General features: G+C 37.7%; 1 protein-coding gene across 2 annotated transcripts in view; it reads left to right on the forward strand.

Annotated features, from left to right (window-relative positions):
- LOC126162528 (sodium-dependent nutrient amino acid transporter 1-like) overlaps positions 1 to 12,312 on the forward strand; it is a 224,143-nt gene extending 211,831 nt beyond the window's left edge. For both annotated transcript variants that reach the window (XM_049919098.1, XM_049919099.1), the window contains exons 11-13: positions 2,120 to 2,296; positions 7,391 to 7,485; positions 9,625 to 12,312. In XM_049919098.1, the coding sequence (XP_049775055.1) occupies positions 2,120 to 2,296; positions 7,391 to 7,485; positions 9,625 to 9,807 (455 nt within the window). In that variant the 3' untranslated portion in view covers positions 9,808 to 12,312. The remainder of the gene's footprint in view (positions 1 to 2,119; positions 2,297 to 7,390; positions 7,486 to 9,624) is intronic.
- Positions 12,313 to 21,773: the final 9,461 nt, after the last annotated feature.

Consider the following 21,773-nt stretch of genomic DNA (forward strand, 5'->3'; position numbering starts at 1 on the left):
CACTGCAGTCACCTGAAGGTGGAGAGTGACCTAGTTCAAAACCAAAAATTAGGGAGCTGCTTAAAGAAAAATAATTTCAACAGTCATATTAACATTCTGAATTTTTCTTGTGACTTTTATCACATAAAAAATGTTACATGTGAAAAGTATTGTTCAAGTGAAAAAATATAATTAGGTTTTAAGTAAGACATAATAACATTTCTATCTCAGCTACCAAGTCCCTTGACTTACACGTTCAATAACCCTCTTTTACTTAAGTGTTGATTGCACATTATCATCAAATAAAGTTTTTCAAGAGAAGCAATAAATACATAAATAATAAATAAATAAATAAAAATAGGGGGCATTATGTATAATGGGGCTGCAAAGGGGGCACCAGGTGTAAAAAAAAATTGTGAAACTCTGGTGTAGAAGAAATAAAATAGATTGTGCCTTGTAATAAACTTGTAGTTTCATTAATAGTAATTAAAAGTAAATCATATATCCCATTGACATTTAAACATCATTTGCACAGAACTGTAGCAAAAGGGTTCCAAGGGCCAAGCCTTAGCCTGGCCATGTTTCATGTATCCGTTTCTTAGTTAGAGTTATCTTATTGATGTGTGGAAGTCCATTAATGCTGCTAACTTTTTTTCTGTTTTGGGCACAAGATGCTAGTAATATATGATGCAATAACATCAGGGTTTCACTAGGATTTTTTTAAATTATCAATACAGTCGTAGTTTTGGTATGTTTACAGAAAATGCCTTTCAGTAACATTTCTTACATAACTTTTCTGAAGTTTTGTAAGTGAGAGCTAACCTACCTTACCACCAAAGTCACTGACATGTGGTAGTACAGTGATGCTGGACCTGGATGTAAGCAGCTCAAGTCCAGTTTGGCATAAAGTTCTTGATCTCAAAACATTGTACAATATTCTGTGTATATATTTTAAACTTCTCTACTGAAATACATAAATAACTGTAGCAAGTCACCGTTACTGATCTTTCCATTACATATTTCACAGTATTATACCTCCATCATCTCGTGGGTTTACTTACATTAACAAGATGAAAACAAATTTGTTTATGACTTTCATAGAAAACAAATTTGTTTGTGACTTTTATAGGCAATCTGCCCACTGCCTTTTTAATTTAATCAGCCTGATGATGGTGGTAAAATCCTGTGGAATGTGTTGTGGACAGTTTAAGAAAAGTGAATGGTAGTAGTTATTTGTGTACTTCGGTAACAATCATCATTATGTTGAACCTAAAATTTTTGTATTCAAACTTCTTAGTGTCTCATGTAATGAGGGCATACAGCACAGTTGCTTATACTTATGATCTAGTTTGGTGGTCAGCTTGGTACTATCTGAGTAAAATAGGTCAGGTGCTCACATCAGATATATGGTACTTCTTCTTTGATTGTCATAAACATCTCAAATATAACACCACACACACACACACACACACACACACACACACACACACACACACACACACACACACACATGTCAGATCACATTAAACTTCATTAACTAAATGCAATATTAATGTCTGACATGCTAGCTGTCAAAGTGGCATCATCTATGAAGTCTAGTAAGGAAATGTAGCCTTTAAAGGAACTAAAATAACTTTTGATAAGTTGCTCTGTATAGTATTACATGTTCTATTTTTAGACTGTTAGGGAATTAATTAGGAAAGCCTCTCAGGACTGCTGGTCAGGGAAGACAGCATGACAACATCAAAACATGAAAATATTTCCATCATTGATACTGCCTCCCCCTTTGCTGATTTGCTGTTTCTTCCTTGATAAAGACTCACTGGCATCGTTCTCCCCTAATTTTTAACTGACTTACTTCCTCAAAGGTATTTTACTCTTTTGCAGAATGAAAGAATCTCTTTTTCTGAAACTTACAATTTGTGTTGCCTTCTATACATGAGCCCACATCTACTGCCACATAATTAGCTGTCTTTGTTTCACCTAATTGTAAGTAGTATAATCTTTTCATTTGCAGTACCACCCAAGACAATTGTGGTCACATTTTATCCACTTTTTGCCACTAGGTCTTTTGCAGACTGTTCAATGATTTTTGAAGTTTGAGACTGATGCTATTCTCAACAAATCTTCTTCATTTCAGGTGTTGACAATTTCTGCCAAGATATAGAATTTATGCTTAATCTGAAGGTCAGCTTCTACTGGAGAATATGCTGGGGTTTTGTTACACCAGTCATGCTATTTGTCATCTTACTGTACACTCTAATAAATATGGAATCTCCTCAGTACCATGACATGGACTTCCCTGCAAGTGCATATGGTATGTTAGAAAGTGTATTAAAAGAAATGAAATATTAGTTGTGTAATGACTTTGTAGTTTCATGACATTAATCTTACCTTTCCATTTCAGCATTTCCAAATAAATCCTGTCTTCACACTATTATTGCAATTATATGGCAGACAACAAAGTCTCTTAAAAATATCAATGTTAATATGCCCATATTGTGAACTTACATTTATTTTCATAAAATACAAAATATCTGAACAATGTGTTACCACGATAGTGTTGCACAAAACTCTCATTTTTAAATAAAATGTGTCATATGCACATAGCAGTAAACTGTATGTTCGATAATGTCTGATAGTTGATAAGATCTTGTGAGAAAGAGAAAAGAAATAATCTTATTCATTTTGTGCCACCATAGATGAATAATGTAATGCTGATATTATGACTAACACTGTCAAAAGCTTTAGACAGGTCACAAGATATTCCAACTGTCATTATATTTTTGTATATGGATTCCCAAACACCGTCTACAGGTTCATGTATTGCATCCTCTGTTGATACTTCTTTCTTAAAACTAGACTGCTGAGGATTTAGTATTAATTAAGATGCTCAACCAGTCTGTAGTGCATCAATTTTTCCAGTACCTTAGAATAAATTGAGCGTAATGAAGTTGGTCCATAGTTTGTAGCATCTTTTTCTCCCTTTTTATGAATTGACCATATAAGTCTATATTTTAAGTGTCAGGGAATACTCCTCCCTCAAGTGCTGTATTGAAAATATGGCAGAGGATTTTACTAGTTTCTCTATAGCAGTATTTCAATAATTTACTGGAAATGTTATCAACTCTGGTAGAATTTTTACTTTTTAAAAGGAGAATTCTTTTTCTGTTTTCTTCATTTTCTGAACATGCATGTCATGAAATTTGTTAGTTCCAATATTAAGAACTGTGTAGCTTTATTTACAGAACCCAAGCACCCTGCTGGATGCGTAACTGTTAAGAATTGATTGCTGAAAATATTAGTGGGCATTTCAGCATCATACCCTTTATTTCACCCGTTTCTTGAACTAATCATTGCCTTTGCAGCTGAACTATTCCCAGTCTCATTTTTCACATATTTCTTCTGTGGATGTCATGCTCCAGATAGGGTCTTTTAGTGTTATGTATGCTGATTATACATTTTTGAGTCGTGACACCAGCATGTTTCTGTCAGTGTGTCACCAAAAGATTTTTATTTAGAATGAAACTGGTCCTGGCATAATAAAATAACCTTAAATACAGCTGTGGTGGTTTTTATTCACATTAAAGTGAGACAGATAAGGCAGAACTTAAGCAAAAATTATTTGCTTAATCACTTTTGTTTTGCCTGTCAACTACCAGTTTTGGTACCAAGTACCATGATCAGGCCATCCTACAGAAAAAAATCACAGTGCATGATTAAAATATTCCTTAATAAACATTTGGAAAATATTTCTCTCTATGAGGCAACATATATGAGATGAACTACTATGACAGATAAGCAATGCTTAGTGGCAGATGAGAAACAGACACTGTTAGACAAATAGTCAAATGTTATTTTTGCTGTTGATATTAGATGGTGGCTCCAATTTGAAATTACACTTTGGCATCCCAAAGTATTCAGAAAAGGATGGTGCTAATGATCATATTTTCTCTTATTAACCTAAAATAACAGGACAACAACAACTATTCAACAATTAGTGAAGCCTGACATTGTCAGGAGAAGACCGTGATCTCAATGTAATTTATTAAATAAAAATCAAATAATGGAAAATCCAGGATGGAATGTACCAAGGGTCTCACTGAAGCCTTCACTGACTAATTATCTTCCCAACCATGTAAAAAAACAAATCTCCCAAGACTTATCTATCCAGTCTCCCACTAACTCCCAAAGTCCCACTGTCCAGCCACAGAGGATCATTCCCCTCATAACTCAGTACCACCCAGGACTGGAGCAACTGAATTACATTCTCTGCCAGGGTTTCAACTACCTCTCATTGTGCCCTGAAATAAGAAATGTCCTGCCCACTATCATTCACACCCTCCCACAGTGGTATTCCACCATCTACCGAAACTACACAATATACTCATCCATCCTTACACAACCCTTGCTCCCAATCCCTCACCTCATGGCTTGTACCCCTGTAATAGACCTAGATGCAAGACCTATCCCATACATCCTCCCACCTTCTCCAGTCCGGTCACTAACACCACCTATCCCATCAAAGGAAGGGCTACCTATGAAACCAGTCATGTGGTCTACAAGATAAGCTGCAACCACTGTGCTCCATTCTATGTAGGCATGACAACCAACAAGCTGTCTGTCCACATGAATGGCCACCAACAAACTGTGGCGAAGAAACAAGTGGACCACCGTGTTGCTGAACACACTTCCAAATATGATATCCTTCATTTCAAGGACTGTTTCACAGCCTGTTCCATATGGATCCTTCCCACCAACACCAGATTTTCTGAATTGTGCAGGTGATAACTTTCCCTGCAATACATCCTACGTTCCCGTGCCCTTCCTGGCCTCAACCTTTGTTAGTCACCGTCCTCACCCATCCAGCCCCTTCCCTGCTCCCATTCCAGCACTACACAGCCATCATTCCACCACTAACCCAGTCTTTTATATCTCTCCTTTTCCGTTTCTTCTCCCCCCCCCCCCTCCCCACTTCTCTCCTGCCCTCCGTCTAACCTGCAGCACTTCATTGTCCAACACCCCCACCATACTATCCCTGTCCCTCCGTGCCCCAGCCTCCTCCTTACCCCCACCCAGTTGCTACTCCCATCATGCACTGGTGCTGCTGCTCGCACTGTGGTTTCAGTTGCCTGAGACTGCAGTCGTGTGTGTGTGTCTATTGCTGATGAAGGCCTTAATGGCTGAAAGCTATAATTGTGAGAGTCTTTTTGTTATGCCTATCTGTGAATCAGCATCTCCATTATTAAATAAAAATATTCTTAATGTAAAAAACTTTTTGGGCTTAGACCACAATTTTCAGTACACACTTAAAGCATGATGTCTAGTTTTGATTGTTTCCTACAACCATCTTCAGATAATTTAAATCATAAAATAGTGGTGAACATTGATTAGCTGTAGTCAGACAGTAAAACGCATTCATATTATGGGCCAACAGGATTGTGACAGTATATAATCAGAAACATAATGATGAGGAAGCCAGGTTGTAAACCATAATCTCACAAGCTGATGGTAATAAAGAAGAAAAATTGCAGTTGTATTAGTTAAACTTGCTTCACATGCCTGTGACTTACAATTGTACAGCAGTACAAGAATTATCAGTTTTTCCATAGCCTGGCTTACAAACAAGTCCTCCAGCATGGCACATAAAATTGTCACCTTTATACAATGTGCACAAATTGAAGATTAAAAGTAAAATGCCACAAGTAGAGCCTGCCTGGCAAGACACACTACAAGCAGCTTTCTTGTTACTTGTGATATGTCTTGCCAGGCAGGTTGGACTTGAGCACTTTAGTTGCAATCTTCAACTTGATCCCACTGTATAAAGATGCATATTTTATACACCATGTTGCATCATTCCTTTGTAAGCCAGGCTATGGAACAGCTGACAGTTCTTGAAATGTTTTAGATACTGTTCTCATCTGCTGTACAACTGCAAATCATGTGCATGTGCTGCAATTTTTACTAAGGCAACTGTCAGTTTCCCTTCTTTATTATTGATGGCTTGTGAAATTATGGTGCACAACCTAACTTGCTCTTGATAAAGTTTCTAACCACATACTGCCATAGTCATGTTGGCCCATAATATAAATGCATTTTGCTGTATGACTACAGCGAAGGATGTTCCTTAATACATGTTCACCACTTCTTTACAATTTTAATTATTTGAAGATGTTTTAGAAAACAATCAAAACTAGTCATCATGCTCTAATTGTATACTGAAAAATGTGGTCTAGGCATAAAAAGTGTTTTGGATTAAAAAAATTTTTATTTAATAAATTCTCAAGAATTGTCCAATTAAGTCACAGTCACAGTAAGGATGATGTCAATGAGTAGCCTACCGTGTGAAGACTTAATCCAGGTGGTATGCATGGGAAATGACTAGTCACATGTGTATCACTCGTAGTTCTTTTATGGAGAGTGTAGAAACATACACGCTGGACTGCAGAAAATGTAGAAATGGTCTCTTCTTGAATGAGTACCTGCTTAGGGTGCAATGTGAAAGCAGATGAGATTTTTTTCAGTGAAAACTGAACCAAATATCATTCTCAGTGTTTCCTCAAAATTAATACCCTTGGAAGGGGAAATGACTATACTTGGGGTACTTTCCATGTGGAACAGTAGCAGCATATATTTATTGATGTAAAACACTTGATACCTTTATGCAACCCTACAGTTATGGTATGAATGACAGTGTTATCCTAGAATTTGAAAATACCTCACCACACAAACCTAGTATTCTGAATAAGTCCCTTCAATAGCAAACAGTTCACTGTACAGAATGGCTGGATCAGCCTCCTGTACTAAGGACCATAAAACATGTTTGGGATATTTTGGAAGCCATATTGTTACTCATAAGTATCCTGCCCTGCCTGCTGTTATTCTAGGAGCTGTGTTACAATGATAATGGTTGAGCAGAATAATTTTTAACAGTAGCAAACATATTACTTTTAAGATGTAAGTGACGAAATACATACATAGAAATGCTGCTGCTCTACAAAAATTACATGCACTGTAGAGTGAATATGCAACCTCTTCAAATATTTAAAACGAAAATTTGTTTTCATATGAACATATTCACTCTATAAGGACATGATTCAGACTAGAAGACAGAGAGATAATTAGAATCATGTTTTAATTGTATATTTTGCTGTAGTTGACAATAATGTTTTATTTTATCTTGTCATAATGAGAAGAATATTTTTGTTTTACGAATAATCAGTTGGAATAAGAATCTCTTGTTATTCCCTCTGCACCATAAAACTCTGTCTTGAGAATATCTTTACTACATGTTATCTTTTAACTAGGAATGCTTCATGAAAGTAGGCTATCTCCATAAATATTTAGATAGTGTTACACTAATTACATCTAGCACACTTTGAATGACTCTAAAAGTTATGTTCATTTTCAGGTGCTGGTTGGGCAATATTTCTATTTGCTGTGCTCCAGGTTCCTTTCTCAGTTGCTTACCAATTTGTAAAAAATCGTCATCTCCCATTTAAACAGGTTAGTTATACCCAATGTCTAGAAATTATTCTTTGCTTTGGTACATAATTTCACATAAGGCCTTACATATTTATGTCTGAGGATTTAATTAAGTAGATAAACTCTGTTATGCTACCTCACAGGAAAAAAAACATGTAAACAGTGCAAGGGCCAATATAAAAAATGAAACATAGATGCTCATGTTTATTTAAATCATATATTTTTACATAAATCATTGCTACAGAATCATTTCAGCATTTTTGCAAGTTTAGCTATTGGGCGGTTATAATTAAACTGAGAGTGTTCTGAGTGTTGCATCGCAACATGCTGAAACATTGTAGGTATGTTCATAAAACAGTACACTCACAGAGTATGCTGAAAAACATAATAGTTCCACTTACTGTAATCAGGTGAGAATATAGCACTGTAAGCAGTCAGAATGTGAAATGTTTCCTGTTTTGACAACACTATGTGGTTTTTCACTTGGTGCTGCATGTTGATTTCTTTTGTGAAGTCACTTTTACTGTAAAGGGTTAAGAAGATTAAAGTTTTCCATAGAAAATGCAATGGCTGTTAAGAAGAATAATCATGCACCACTGGTAAAGTTGTTTCTGCAGAATGGCAGCAATATCAGCATCATATTGCAGGGATATCTTTGACAGAAACAGCTGTAAAGAAGCCCATGTTAGTAAATGGACTGAAGGATGTGATCAAGAAATTTGAAGAAAGGTGAATTGATGGTGCAGCTGGTAAAGGAAGGTGACACATTCCCAAGGCAGTTATTAATGAAGTGGTTATAGCTACAGTTGACTATGCAGCCTCAAATTCTGCAGCCACTGCTTGAGCTGTGTCATGGGAACTCTCTCTTCCTCATCAAAAGAGTTTGTGGTGCATTTTACACAGCCCCCCAAGATAGGCTACAACACCATGACTACGGCCTTAGTTTTTTTGGTGTTCATAGAAATGGATGATCTGTGCCTGGGCAATATTCTTTGGACAGACAAAGCACATTTTACTCCACATGGTGCAATGAATACACATAACTGTGGCATAAAGGGATTCTACTCCACCACGTATTGTGCAGGCACATTCACTGCACTCAACTTATGTTGAGCTATTTCAAAAGCTGCTTCACTGTCAGTCCCTTTTTCTTCGAGCAAATGACACCTTGGGGGGCCTGTTAGGTGTACAATGACATCGACATGTTGTAAAGACCTCCTTCTGCAATATATGAGTCCAGCTTTTTAAGAACATAACTGTATCCACATCACTATTTTCATGCAAGATGGGGTAATACCATGTGTCACTTGCTAGGTGCAAGGTTTATTTCAAGAAACCTTTTGCCATGATGACAAAAAATGAATGAGAGAAGAATTGATTGTGTACAGTTACTGAACACCACACAATGCATTACAACCCTGAATGATATTTGTAATATTTCTGTAGTGCACAGTGGGCATAAGAAACTGATGATAGTGATCTGTTTCAATAGACTTGTGTACTAAACTTGATAATGATAAAGCTCTTGATGTTTTCTGAAAGGAGGAAGCCACACTTCACATTATTTCTTCTCTCACCATCAACAGTACCACAGTAATCAAAACCAGATAGTTTTGCTTCACACAACAGTCCACAACCATAAATTATAATGCATGTAAGTAAAGTAAATCTTTGTAATTTGAGTTGAACAGCACCTTTGGGGAGATGGTGAAACAGGGGACAAAATAAAAGTTCTCAGCAGATAGCGCAATACATTTTCCAAAATATTATCAAAATACATATTAGCTATTTATTTGCTGTATAATTTATGTAACATGCCATAAGCATTATTTAACACAGAGTCATAATGGTGACAGGATCAATATAGTGTTCCAAACATAAATACAGTCTGATGCAAGAAATGTTTCTAAAAGGATGTGTCCTCTAAAGAGAATGCAAAAGCATCAGGTTCCTTAAGATTTGTTACAGTATCGTATAAAAGTGAAGTAAATTCATTATGTATTTTGTTAGGTACCAACTTTGATATTCTATTATGTTAACTGAATAAGGCATCTCATCCTCTCTGTGTCAAACTTCTAGCCAGTGCTGTCTTAAAAGGCAAATCTTGATCAGTGCCTTCACAGTTATGCATTAATGTTAATCTAACGTTTTCAATTTCAGATGATAGTGAAGTCATTCACTCCATCCACTGAATGGGGCCCAAGAAAAGCTAAGGAACTGGAGGAATGGAAAAAATTCAAAGCAAATCGGCTGCAAGAAAATGAGCTAAGCAATGACAGTTTCTGGAAAAAATTACTTCACAAACTAACAGGTTGCAGAAGTTCCTCTGATAACAATATGTGAACTCTTTCTTGTCTGCATGGAGCAAACAACTGTCCTGTGTGCCGCATACACAGTCATTAAGTTCAATGATAAAAATGCTCCAAGACGTCACTGTTATAAGATCTACATTAGTTTTGATTGCAAGGTTTTAGCACAATGGAAATGGCAAACCTGTAAAAACTGTGAAGAGCTTAAAAAGTACAAATGACTATTATCAGCTTCTAAGAAGCTTAAGCCTACTGACACAAAGCTGTGTTGACTTAAATAATTTCATATGTTTTATCTAAAACAAATATAGCTCCTGATTTACATAATCAGCAAATACAGTCTATGTAATACACAAATTAAACAACACATTGAAGCAGTTGGTGTAAAATAATTTAATCATCTGTAATATTAAGTTCCTTCTCTAAGGAAAATTAATTGCTACTTGTGGCTTTGTGCTGAACACATCTTGTCTCTCCTACAACTGAACGAGAAAAAAATATATCCCTAAATATCAGTACTTTATTTTGTGCATTGGGATCTGTTGCATGACAAGTGTGTTTTTTCTCATGTCAGTAATAAGGAAACCTTTTTTTTAAATTTAAACCTAATAACACTGTGATATTAGCTTCAAACATCTACCTAGTTTCACAAAGTTATTTTTTGTGGAGTGGAATGTATGAGCATTTCAGAATTTTTTTTATAAAAATCAAACCATGCTGAAACAGACATGTATAGAAAACTGCGGAACAAATAACAACAATGAATTTTAATTTATGATGATAGAAACGTTAAATTATTTATATTAGTTAAGACTCATCTCAAACAGAGTAGCATATGTACATTGGATTATTTTTATGAAAATACATTTATTTATTATTCCTATTGTTATTTTTAGTTATAAATGCTCAATGTCAACAGGCTGTGGTATTACTTAAAGTAAAATAGAAAACAGCTGAACTGAAAGCAGCACATTAACTAATGAAATGAGTGGTTGAAAATGAATCCGTATGTAAAGTAAGTGTATCACTCTCACTTTCATTGGCATTCAAGAGTGTATGTACAGACTAGAAATGTAATGACTGTGCCATGTGACATTTTTGTTGTACCTCACTTGCATTCTGGTTGATAGAACAGATGTTGGTCTAGCAGTGCTAAAGATACACTGAGCCATGCAAATTAAATTCATCCTGTAACTTTTTTGGCAGTTTGTTAGTATAGTATGTTCCAACAAGAGTATTTCTAAAATATAAGTGCTTGTTAGTAGCCCATACCACTTTATGAATACAGGTAAACACATGAGCAGTTGCTATGTAGTGTACAATCTTTATAGAGGCTGTACACACAGATGAATAAAGGAAAATAATTTCAGATCATTTTTCAATATTAGAAATAACAAAACAGTATCAAACATTTATTTAACTGTAACAGAAAGTACACAGTCTCAGGATGACATTGATTGTTAGTAATTGGAACTAAATGGCTGTTTACACATATCACTTTTCAATCAAAACAGATTGTACACCACATTTATATAATAGACACAGTGCAAGAGAAAATTATATTGTTCCATTCAACTGTTTAGTCATATATATCTTAACTTCCATGTCTCTACAATTTATTTGTTATTCTTTGGGAAAAATTACAATGATGTTATACAAATTTCATAATTACAGATGCTAACTATTGGTCAATACTTCACATTAGTAAAATGTTTCTTTATAATCATTAGGAAAGCATGATGCTCAGTACACTAAATAAATAACTTCTTCACAAGTTTTATTTTTCTCAGTAAATCTGATAGTTGTAAAAGACAAAATTGCTCCCTTGCTGGATTTGTTTGAGCTTTGTAGACATTACAGAACTTTGATGAGCAGAAACTGTCGAGATGAGTACTCAAAAGGTGTAGAATGTGATCTGGTTGAAAGAAAATAATTCAGGAGTAAAGATGACCACTCATAGAAAAGCAAAAGCATTGAGTTGTTGACAGGCACACAAAAGAGAAAGAAAAGTCGATAACTTTCAGAATCAATCCTTTCTTAAGGTAGAGTACAAATACACAGAATGTGATATTTTTTTAGCCATTTTCAGATTTTTGTACCCTCGTCAATAGCTGCACACTCTTTTATTTTATACAATCCAACAAAAGCAACCCTATTATAGTTCTGAAGTTACTTTGTCGTAAGAAATATTGTAAAATTTAATGCCTTCTGTTACTCATTTTCTGTGAAGCCCATATTCCATCCAAATTTCATTTCTAAAAATTCCACGTTGAAGGTATGGAGAAATAAACACAAACTCAAAACCATTTAAGTTACTAGGTTCTCCAGTTTTCACTCTCACAGTTATAAATCAGTACATAGAATAAAAACATTCAAGCCATTCATGAAACAGAATGTGCTATTTGTAAACTAAGATATTATATGTCGTATCATTAAGTGACAGAAGTTGTTCATAAGATGTCAAAAATATGTATAAATTTATTTCTTGTATGTATTATTTAAGTTATAAATATAAATAAAATGGCTTCTACTCACAGTCCTTCCATCACTATCATTTGTTATTAGCTTTTTATGTTAAGAAAAAGAAATCAGGAGATGCAACCATTATCTTACAGCTGACTGATAAGTGGTGCACAGACACATGTAATAGCTCAGAAAATGGGCTAGCTACCAACTATTAATTTTTATATTGTTACCAATCTAAATATCTCTCACTCTCTCTGTCAGACACACACATGCAAGCATGCGCGTACGCATGTGCATGTGCACACACACACATGCACGCACGCACGCGCGCGCGCGCGCGCGCGCGCACACACACACACACACACACACACACACACACACACACAAATACAAACAACCATCAAATGGCACTGGCACCAGCTGTTTAAATCTAGTTGAGGGGGGGGGAATTGGGCTAATTGAGAAGACGTGGGCAAAGAGAGAACAGGGAAATACAGGTTAGCTGGGTAGGACGATGCAGGTGGCTCAGTGACACTGTCCATATGAGTGTTAATTATAGTAACACTCATAAAACTGAATGGAAAGGGTGAAGGTAAGGGAGTGGGAAGGGGAAACTGTGGATAGGGACTTGCAGAATACCAAAGGAAACTGCCGTATTGTAGGATATACTGGAAGGATAGCTGTGATATGAGCAGTTCTGAGAATCCATGTTGGAAGGAGGGGCTAGATAAATAGCATGTGTAATGAAACAGTTGTTGAAACCACCATTATTGTGATGTACAACATATTCAGCAACCAGGTGGTCACATTTTACAGTTAGCCTCAGTCTGGCAAAGGCTATTCACACAGGCAAACAGCTGAATAGTTATTGTAAAATACAGAACACACTTTATTTACAGCACAGTTTGTATTTTGTGTGGTAATTCACATGTGCGTCCCTAAAATGTCTATTACTGGACTGTAATGGTGGGTGGTGGTTGTGGATGTGATACTCATATTGCACATGAGTTGTTAACAAGAATCAAGAATTTTTATTCACCATTGATCATTTTACAATGAAACAGGCTTCATCATTGCATTATATACAGGATGCAGCAATTGCTACTGCAAGAACAAATGCAATTTATAAAAAGTAGTACTTTATAGAGAAACACTTAAGATACAATTAAGCACAGGTTGTGCATAGCACTAAACACATTGACTGGACAACAGTAATATAGGTTACAGAAACATACATTGTACAGAAAATGAATGGTACAAAAAAATGCACTGGTACTGAAAATGCATTGGTAACATAACAGCACTTGTACTGAAAAAACACCACTACCATGAAATAAAGCACTGATCTCACAATGCACTGACATATGGAGTCTTGGAAAACACCAGTGACCACACTGATATCCATTTTGTCACCCAACAATGGCGGCATGCTGCAGCATGTGGTGGACACAGATCGGCAAGTAGGGGCAGCAGTGATCCAGTTGGCACACCATCGCCCCCCCCCCCCTCGTGAACCTCCATAGTGAAGTCCTTGTTGAGGTCAGCGCTCAGTGCTGAAGGCATCAGCGGGGGCTTTGAAGATGATGGCAGCACAGGACCCAGCAATGGAGGCAGCAGTTGTCAAGTGCATTTGAGGGGCTGAAACAGCAATGGCATTCAAGAAGTGGAGAGAAGCAGGAACCACACAGTGATCTGCCAGGCAGATCATACCATCTGAAACACAGGAACAGGCAAGGAACAGGCACTGGTGATGGGGGGTCGAGGGAGGTGGTGAGCCCTCTGAAAAGGACAAAACCATGTGTGCCTGCAGCTGGTCAGAGTGACAGGACATCTACCCATCAGGAGTGTGGATGATGCACAGGCACCTGTCCTGGTGATGCCCAGTGTCAGCAGCAACCCAGTTCGGCTGGCATCCAAAACCACGAGCCCAAAGAGATGCACCTGACCCCCCAGTGGAGTGAAATGAAACAAACTCAAAATATGGTCTAAAGCAGCTTCAGGGGACCTGCCAGATACATACTGCCACATCTGAGTTTTAAACATCTGAACCATGCATTCGGACTCACCATTAAATTGAGGAGGAAACAGGGAAGCTGTGAAATAGCAGACACCACTGTTGGTAACCACGGTATATGGAAGTCTTCAGTTCCAAAAATCTTATACAAGGCCAAAATAGTGGCTGTTGCTGACATTGATGACAATCTGCCATGTAGGGAAACTTGGAATAGGTGTCCACTGCAATGAGCCAATGCTAATTTAAGAAGGGCCCAGCAAAAGCAATACAATGATGCTCCCACAGGTTCTGCAGCATCAACCAGGAGGAGAAAGATGCCTGAGGGGCTGCCTGTTGCTGAACACAGTGAGTTCAGCCACATAATGTCTCAGTCTATGACCAGCCAATACACATGCCACCAAGCCAAATCTTTGGTGCGAAAGGTTCCCCAGTGACTGACATGCAGAAGCCACAGTACATTATGTGTAAGGAAGTGACAATCACAATCCAGGGAGCAGCATCCTCCATTACTAGCAAAAGATCCCCATCAAATGGAGAAAGGAGGTGCTGGAGGGAGAAGTAATCATGCAAGGGATCCAGGGCACTACCAGGGTTTTTTTCCAGCCAACCGTGCTTCACAAAAGAGAGGACTTGACTAAGTACAGGATCAGGGTTGACAGCCAAAGCTATTGTGGCACTAGTGATTGGAAAAGCATAGACCACATTCTGGTTCCCAGTATGTAAATAGAAACAAAGCAACTCATCCTTATTGAATACCAGGTCCAGCCTGATTGGAAGGTGAGATAAAGCATTGGCATTGGCACATTGCGCCATTGACCAGGAATGAATCTGATAATGATAACTGGAGAGAAATAGAGCCCTCTACTGCAAACGGTGCACTGCCTTGTCTAGCCTAGACGCCAAAGGGTTAAAAAGAGCAACGCATTGGTTGTGATCCATGATTAAATAGAACATAGAACCATACTAGAAGATATGAAATTTCTTGAGGTGAACACAATCACTACAGCCTCCTTTCCAATCTGAGAGTACCGCTGCTGAGTAGGAGTTAAAATCTTAGAAGAATAAGCAATGGGTCATTCACAACTGTCCACATATTTGTACACTGACACCATGCCAAGACCATGCTGAGAGACATCTGTAGCCAACAAGAGATGCTGACTCAGCTGAAAATTAGCCAGACATGGAACAGATTGAAGCTTAGATTTAAGTAAAGCAAACGCTTGATGACAACCTGAGGACTAGAAAAAAGGTTCATTTTTATGCAAAAGTGCATGCAGGGGCTGAGCAACACTGGATTCATCTGGTAAAAAATTAAGGTAGTATGAAACTTTACCTAGAAATGTCTACAGTTCCTTAACAGAGGTCGACCATGGTAAAGCCACAATTGCATGAACATGGTGATGACCCCTGTGTGGGAAACCTCAAAACCTAGATTCGCAATTGACGGCTGAATAAAATTGAGATTTGGCAAGGTTACACTTGAGACCCACACACAGCAAAACAAAAAACAATGATTGGAGATTGCTAAGGTGGTCTTCAGTGGAAGAACCTGAAACAATGATATTGTCAAGGTAATTGATACGGCTGGATACAGAGGCTGTCAGCTGTCCTAAGAAAATACTGAAAAACTGTGGGGCACTAGTGATGCCCAAAGACAAGCACTGCTATTCATATAAGCAGAAAGGTGTATTGACAATGAGAAGGCACCCAGTGCCCTCATCCAAATGGAGCTGGAGGTATACTTCCAACAAATCAACTTGGAAAAGTAGTGGCTGTCTAACAATTTTGTGACCAACTCATCAGGGTGGGGCAAAGGCTATGTATCTATCATGGACTGTGCATTAATTGTAGCACTGAAGTTGCCACAGAGGTGAAACTCACCCATCAGCTGCTTAATGATGACCGGTGGTGTAGCCCATTCATTCGAAAGAATAGGCTGAATGACATCGAGTGAAGTCAAATGGTCTAATTTGGCCTTGACAGAGTCGTGTAATATGCCAGGCATCTGTCACACTAAAAAAAACAAGGGCAGGTGGACGTGGGACGTGGGACGTGGGACGTGGGACGTGGGACTGAAAACTGATAGCACACCTGAGGCCAGGGGAAAACAGACATGAGAACTCAGAACAGAGGGATCCAGTTGCTGATAGAGAACGTCGGCAAAGTTAAGGGGAGTTGGAATGCCCTATCTCGCCAATGTTAAATTTGCTAACTTTGTGTACCTTTTTCTTTGGAACTATTATCTTCAGAACTTTGAAATTCTGGCAGAGGTTTTCAGCATATATTGTGAGCCCACTGAACTAGAACCAATGTTTTCTTTTTGTTGGTATAGTATTTATGAATTTTTTACCATTAAGCCATTTTTTATTGGAAAAAGTATAACATAAACTTCCCTAGTTCAGAGAATAAGCCAGTTCTTGTCATGATTCTAGTTCAGTGGCCTCTTTGAACTGTTTTGCAGCATTTCTGAAAATTTGAATGTTGTTGGTTGAGTGGATTATGAGATAAAGGTACATGTAACACTAAAAATGTCAAATGCCAGAAAATGCGATTAAAGTAATTTATTATGAAAATTCACAAATACCTTTTATTCTATTATCAAAAGTGTCCAGCAGAGTAATCAGGGTCATCTTCTAGTTCTTCTTCTTCACCTAGAAGCTTTCTTCTCCTTGCTGCCCTTGCTTTTTTTGTATTAAATTCAGCTGCATACTGAGCCTTCCTTACTCGCACGCTGTCCAGAAGCTGAAGACCTCTGATGGTGTTGATACCAGGAGCAATGCCGAGCCTTGCCATGACCTTTAGCCTACCCATATGACCATCATTGAATGAAATAACAGCATCACTGACTCCCCATTTCAATGTTTTTATCCCAACAAATACATTCTTAGGTACACGAGTCCAAATGAGGTTGTTGAACGACTCGTTTTGATTCTGGGTACAACCATGAAGACATTTTCGCAGAAGATCAGGATGCCCCAAGTCTCTATATATTGGTTTAATTACTTCCATAACAGCCAATGGAATATAATTTTTATGGTGATAAGGATCCCCAGTAGCTTGAGATTTTCTATAATTGCACCATGACTGAGGACCATCTGGACAAGCAAAATGTTGAGGATTATCATCAGTTGATGATCGATGTAAATATGTGGCCCATACAGCTTGTCTCATTTCCTGCAAATTATTTGCATTATTTCTTATTGCCATACCATAGTATTGTTGTAATTCATTTATAATTTTATCTGACAGGCGACCTCTAATGGTTTTACCATCTGACAAAATTTTGTCCTTCAGATTCTGTTTCAGTTTCCTTAGACGAGTGCCCATTCGTTTCTGAACATGACCGACACATTCTAGTTTAGTTATTGTCTTATTGACATATGGCATGGATTCTGTAACACTTTTGTATGCCTTGGAGTCCCCATCTCCAAGGAATTTTGTGTAAAATACTCCCCGTTCTTTTTCTGATCTGCTAAACATTTTCACAGCAGCGGCAGCCTCCATGCCTCCACTCGTACCTTCATAATTCTTGCTACATATGTGAGCTGCTTCTATCTTACCAGATGCACAATGGTAACAATGTTTAGTGAGCACTTCATAGTCCAAAACTTTACCGCTGTCCACACTAGTAACAGTAGCAACAGCATTTTTGGATGTGTGACCCCTTTTCTGCCAGGTTCCATCAAAAGCAACAGGGATATCTGGGTTTCCTTCATTTATATATTTTGCTTCACTGGCAGCAGCTTTCATTGATAAATCTGCTACAGACTGAACAGCATCTCCTATCACTTCAGTGTAATTGTCAATTTTAGCAGGTGGAGGTGGAAGATTCATTATGGCACAAAATGTTTGAGCAGCAGTATGTCCTTTACCAATTGCTCTCATTGCATACATTAGCCTGATATTACTCTCAAACAAATTGCTACTGCATGTTTTAGAGCTCCAAAAACAGGTCTCATTTTCACAACTGGCACAAACTATAGCAATTTTGCAGGAAAGTCCTATAGATTTTGTTATGTTCATATCAAAAGAACCTCCACAAAGATTACAACACAAACATTTCTTCATAAACTCAGTAAAAACAGGAAAGTCGACTAAAACATATTGTTCATTAGAAGCTTCATCTGTAATTTCACTTGCACAGTTTGATAACTTCTTTTTTGATGCACTGGTGGGCGTGTCTCCTTCACACATCTCAGCTGTACAAACGTCAGAACTTTCACCAGCATCAACAGGTGCTGAAGCAGAATCACTTGAACAAACGTTATTTGTAAATCTATTACCGCGAAACTTTCGCTTTTTAAATAATGATGCACTCCTAGGCATCGTAGAAACTACGCACTCACCACTGAAAGTCAAAACAAGACAGATAACAAACTCCAAATGAGCGACAAACTAAACTCGAGGCTCAAAACAAACACTCACAGATCAAAAACTGAACAATAAACACAGCTAGTCGTAAAAACAATGGTACCTATGGAAGGATCAAAGATTCTACAACTGAAGAGTGAAATCCACAGCCTTCTATATGTAATGTTTTCGGAAATGCGAAGATTTAAATGTGTACAAATCACAAGATGGGTAACTTTGCTGGGCGCACATGTAATTTTGAAAAATTAAATAAAAATACTTCCAATTGGAATTTCTTAACAAATTTTGCACCATTTTAAGCAGAAAATTTCAAATTAAGTTATAAGGTTAAAAACTGAAAATGTGAATTTTTTCCATTTTCCGGCATTCCAACTCCCCTTAAAACAGAAAGTGTTCAATGCATCTAACCTGAACAGGTCTGTGGTGTGGGAATGATCCACAACGAGGAAGGTGAGAGGACACACAACAGATATGTAAGAGACAGGAGGGAGAACTGACCTAGGATAAGAATCTGCTGTTTATTGTAGCTAACCAACTTCCATGAAACCTGTGTGAGGGCAGGGGAGTCCAAGTCAACGTAAGTTTGTAAGTTTACTAAAGTCACTGCAGCTCCTCTGTCTACTTGCACTTTTAGCAGTTTAGTAAACCAACAAAAGTCAATAAACAATTTATTTGGGGAAACAGCCATTGTAGAGATACAGTTTATGTCCATTGGCACTACTGAGTCTGCCACATTTGAAGAGGAGTTATACCCTGACGCAATGTGGCCTTCCTTTTGACACCTGTTCCTAGCTACCCAATGCTTAGGGAATGCAGTGTGTTCATGTGAGATGAAGCAGTATAAGCAAAATAGAAGAGGGGCATATGACTGCTGCTGTGACGCATCCTATTGCTGCTGTGGCTGTAACCGAAGCTGCACCATGCGATGCTGAGTCAAAGGTTGTATTGCTGCAATGGCTTTCCCATCGTCCTGAAAACTTGCAGCATACCTAAAAGGGGTTGACTGAGCAACTTCAGGTACCTCCCACCAAGCAGCAATCTGATTACCTGCATCCTGTGGCACTTCAAAGGACTGTGCTATACTGAACACATCCATAAGTGTCAGATTCTGACAATGAAGTGCTTTTTCGTAAACTAGCCTTTCTGAGGTCAGACAAATAATAACATCATGCACTATGTGATCAGTATATGATTCATGATGGGTACTAGTGACAAATTTCAAAGATGGCTCAACATGTAATTCTGGAGCCCAGGCCTTGTAATATTGGTTTGGGTGTGTCTGACAATGGTAAAGTTCTACATGCATCACAATGATATGCATTCTGTTGCAGTAATAGGTTGAGAGAAGATTGCATATTTCATCTGGCCAGTTCTTGCAAAGGTGCAATTTGGCACAACAATTGATAAATGTGTAGTGAAAACCAGCAAAAAAAAAAAACCTATACAAGTTTGCATCGTCCACATCAAAAAGCTGGAAATCTCGGCATGATTTTGTCTCATAGGAGTCCCAATCTTCAGCTGATTCATTATATGCTGGAAAGAGTGACAGTTGCATTGACAGGATTGTAACCTGCCATGGACATGCAGATGCCACTTGATTTAGAACGGTTCTTCTGTCAAAGCTTGCTGCTGGGCAATGATATGTTGAAGTATTTCTTCCATCAAGACATTTGTCACGTGACTTAGCACTGACAATAACATGCAGAGAAAACATAGCCCTCACTTGTCACCAAGCTCGCTATAGCGAGAATAAACACAATTTATAGAACATAGTACTTTATAGAGAAACACATGACATACAAAATATAGGTTATGCATACCACCAGACACATTGACTGGACAGCAGTAATACAGTTTACAGAAGTCCAAGCAGTCATTTGCAATCACTTAAATATACTGTTCCTTTGTCAGAGTGCGCCAAGGGGCTGGCTCAGGTCACCTCTATAAACAAGCCTGTGAAGTGTATGGACACATGATCTCTGAAATCACATTTGTCATGAGTGGAGGTACATCAGTATTCTATACTGGTACATAATAATAAATAAACTGATATAAATTAACTATAGTATCCATACTAAGCACAGCAGTAATAAAATACACTACAGGAAAATTTGTAAGAGCTAGTGAGAATAAGTTATACTATAATATAAGATGGTACAGACTCTGTGCAATAATTGGATAGAGTAACAGGACATAGTTATATAAAACATAGAAATGTTATTATATGAAACATAAACATAGCACATAGTAATACAATAAACTATAGGAAAAGTTGTTAAATGCTAATATCCTCCTAAGGCATTTCATGAGAGTTTCCAGTTCTTGCTAACCTATGCTTTTGTATATCTAAATTAGCCTTAGCTCTGATGTTGTGTTTATGAAGAGTTTCTTTTGTTATCCTATTCAGTAGTGTTGTATCATCAGTATAACACTATGAAGCAGAAGGGTCCAAGCATAGATCCTTGTGGAACACCTGTTCTCATTTCCATTATCCAGGAATTGAAATTTCTGAGTTAGTCAAACTGTTTTCTGTTGCTTCAATAAGAATGCATAACAGCCAATGTGCTCACACACAGCCCACATAACCGCAAATTCCTTAGTATTATGTCAACAGGAACGCAACTGAATGCTTTGCTTCAATCTACATAATAGTAGTGATGTGTTTTTATCCTTAAGAGCTTTTAAAGTTTGGTCCACAGTTTCCAGAATGGCCTCTATTGTGTCTCCCCTTGGTAGTAAGTTGGTGGTGCAAGGAAATATTTTGTCACTGAAATACAAGTTTGCGGCCCACCCACCAATTAAACAAACACATTTGAAATACCAACACACCAGACAAATTGTACACAGCAAACATTCTCCATGAAGTAGTTAAAGAATCAGAGCATACAATATCTTAATATAGGGAAGGGCACATTGAGCCAACACAGAGATCAGATCAGTAAGTACAGTCAGGTAATTCAAATTGTGTAACAACTAACTAGAACAGCTGACAACAGAAGAAGAATCTTTAGGAGGTGGCACACACTTTCTTAGTAGTCTGCAGAAGCAAATAATATTTACACTTACCTTAGCTGCAGGCTGCTGACTTCCATGCTGATCTATCAAAACCAGAATAGATAGTGCTAACGAATCCCACATGTGCGTTTCAC

Source organism: Schistocerca cancellata, chromosome 2 (assembly GCF_023864275.1).
Source record: "Schistocerca cancellata isolate TAMUIC-IGC-003103 chromosome 2, iqSchCanc2.1, whole genome shotgun sequence".
Classification (NCBI taxonomy): Eukaryota; Metazoa; Arthropoda; class Insecta; order Orthoptera; family Acrididae; genus Schistocerca; species Schistocerca cancellata.